General features: G+C 56.8%; 1 protein-coding gene across 1 annotated transcript in view; it reads right to left on the bottom strand.

The window, feature by feature from the left end:
- Positions 1 to 1,135: 1,135 nt before the first annotated feature.
- RASL12 (RAS-like, family 12) overlaps positions 1,136 to 1,337 on the bottom strand; it is a gene marked incomplete at its 5' end in the record, with an annotated part of 1,680 nt that continues 1,478 nt past the window's right edge. The window contains one exon of the mRNA XM_010137003.1: positions 1,136 to 1,326. Coding sequence (XP_010135305.1) covers positions 1,136 to 1,326 — 191 coding nt within the window. The remainder of the gene's footprint in view (positions 1,327 to 1,337) is intronic.

The raw sequence follows: 1,337 nt of genomic DNA, 5'->3' as shown, positions 1-1,337 counted from the left end.
TGCTGCGCACGGCTGCCTCCAGCCTTCTCTCCCGCTCCAGCTTCGCCCCCTCCCTCAGATGCCGCCTGCCCCTGCCGCAGTTGGCCAAGAGCCGAGCCAGGGCAGGGGGTGGGAGGCGGGAGGTGGGCCAGCCAGGGAACACACCCTCACCGCCCGTCAGGAAAACAGCCACGCTGCGCAGAGACGCTTCTGTCCTGGTCAGAAACCGTCTTTATTCAAATATTTTCCAAAGTGGTCGATCGAAATCCCGTATTGAATCTCTCTCTCCATCAGTAAGGTCATGAATAGAGAGAGGTCTGTCTGTACAAACACACATGTGGACATCTGACTCTGCGACTCCAGGGAGGAGCAGAACTTTTCACCTGCCGCAGCCAACAGACCGCGCAGCCCTGGGGCTGGGGCACCGATAGAGCCGGGTCTGCTTTAGGATTCTCTTCACACCCTTCACTGGGCACACGTAGAAACCGTGAAATAATTTAAGACATTTTGCAAATACATCAGTCTTTTAAAGAAAGGCAGAGCGTGTCCTCGCCAGTGAAGCTTCTCTCCTTGCAAAGCCTTTCAAAAGGAACACGATAGTGTAAAAATTTGGTTAAAAATCCAGCTATTTTTGGTATGACTTATTTCGGTGCATGGGAATCAGTTTCAGGACACCTGAGGCCTTTAGTCAGCTGAAACAGTATCCGCACCTTCCTCGTTTGGATTAACAGAAAATAAAAGTTCCTCTTACTTATTGCTCTGTCAGGGGATCCGTCATGTGAACGAGACGGGTGCCTCTGTGCTTGATTAATGATTAATTCCCCCTTCCCGGGCTCCCTCTGCTAAGTGCTGAGCTGGCCGGGGGCCCTGGGGATGGCCCTTGCCCTCCCCATGCTGCCCGCAGCAAGGGCTGCTCCAGAAACCGCCCAGATCCACATGAAAGCCAGTGCTGGCAGCAGGATGGTGCCAATGCCCCGGCGCTTGGCTGGGGCAGGGGTAGGCAGAGGGACGCCACGGCCTGTTTCAGACTCTCAGCACCCCAGAGCAGAGACTGGGGCCACTGTCCTCTGTGGTGCCCCTGAGTCTGTCATGGCTGGTCTCAGCCCCGGGGATGCGGGTCTCTCACTGTCCCCTCCACAGCCTGCAGGGACAAGTCCTAAAATATCTTAAAGCCTTTCAGCAAGGTGAGCGTGGGGGCTTTCCTCTTGCTCTGAGCCCGCGAGGACTTGACGGTGACCAGCTTGGCCTGGGCCACTGAGGGGATCTCCTTGTAGTTGACGGTGGAGAGGGTGTTGAAGGTGCAGCTGGCCAGGCCGTGGCGGGCAGGCAGGGCCACTGGGGTGGCCAACAGCGGGGCC

Source organism: Buceros rhinoceros, unplaced genomic scaffold (assembly GCF_000710305.1).
Source record: "Buceros rhinoceros silvestris isolate BGI_N320 unplaced genomic scaffold, ASM71030v1 scaffold43515, whole genome shotgun sequence".
NCBI classification, from domain to species: domain Eukaryota; kingdom Metazoa; phylum Chordata; class Aves; order Bucerotiformes; family Bucerotidae; genus Buceros; species Buceros rhinoceros.
This window is presented reverse-complemented; position numbering and strand designations above follow the sequence as displayed.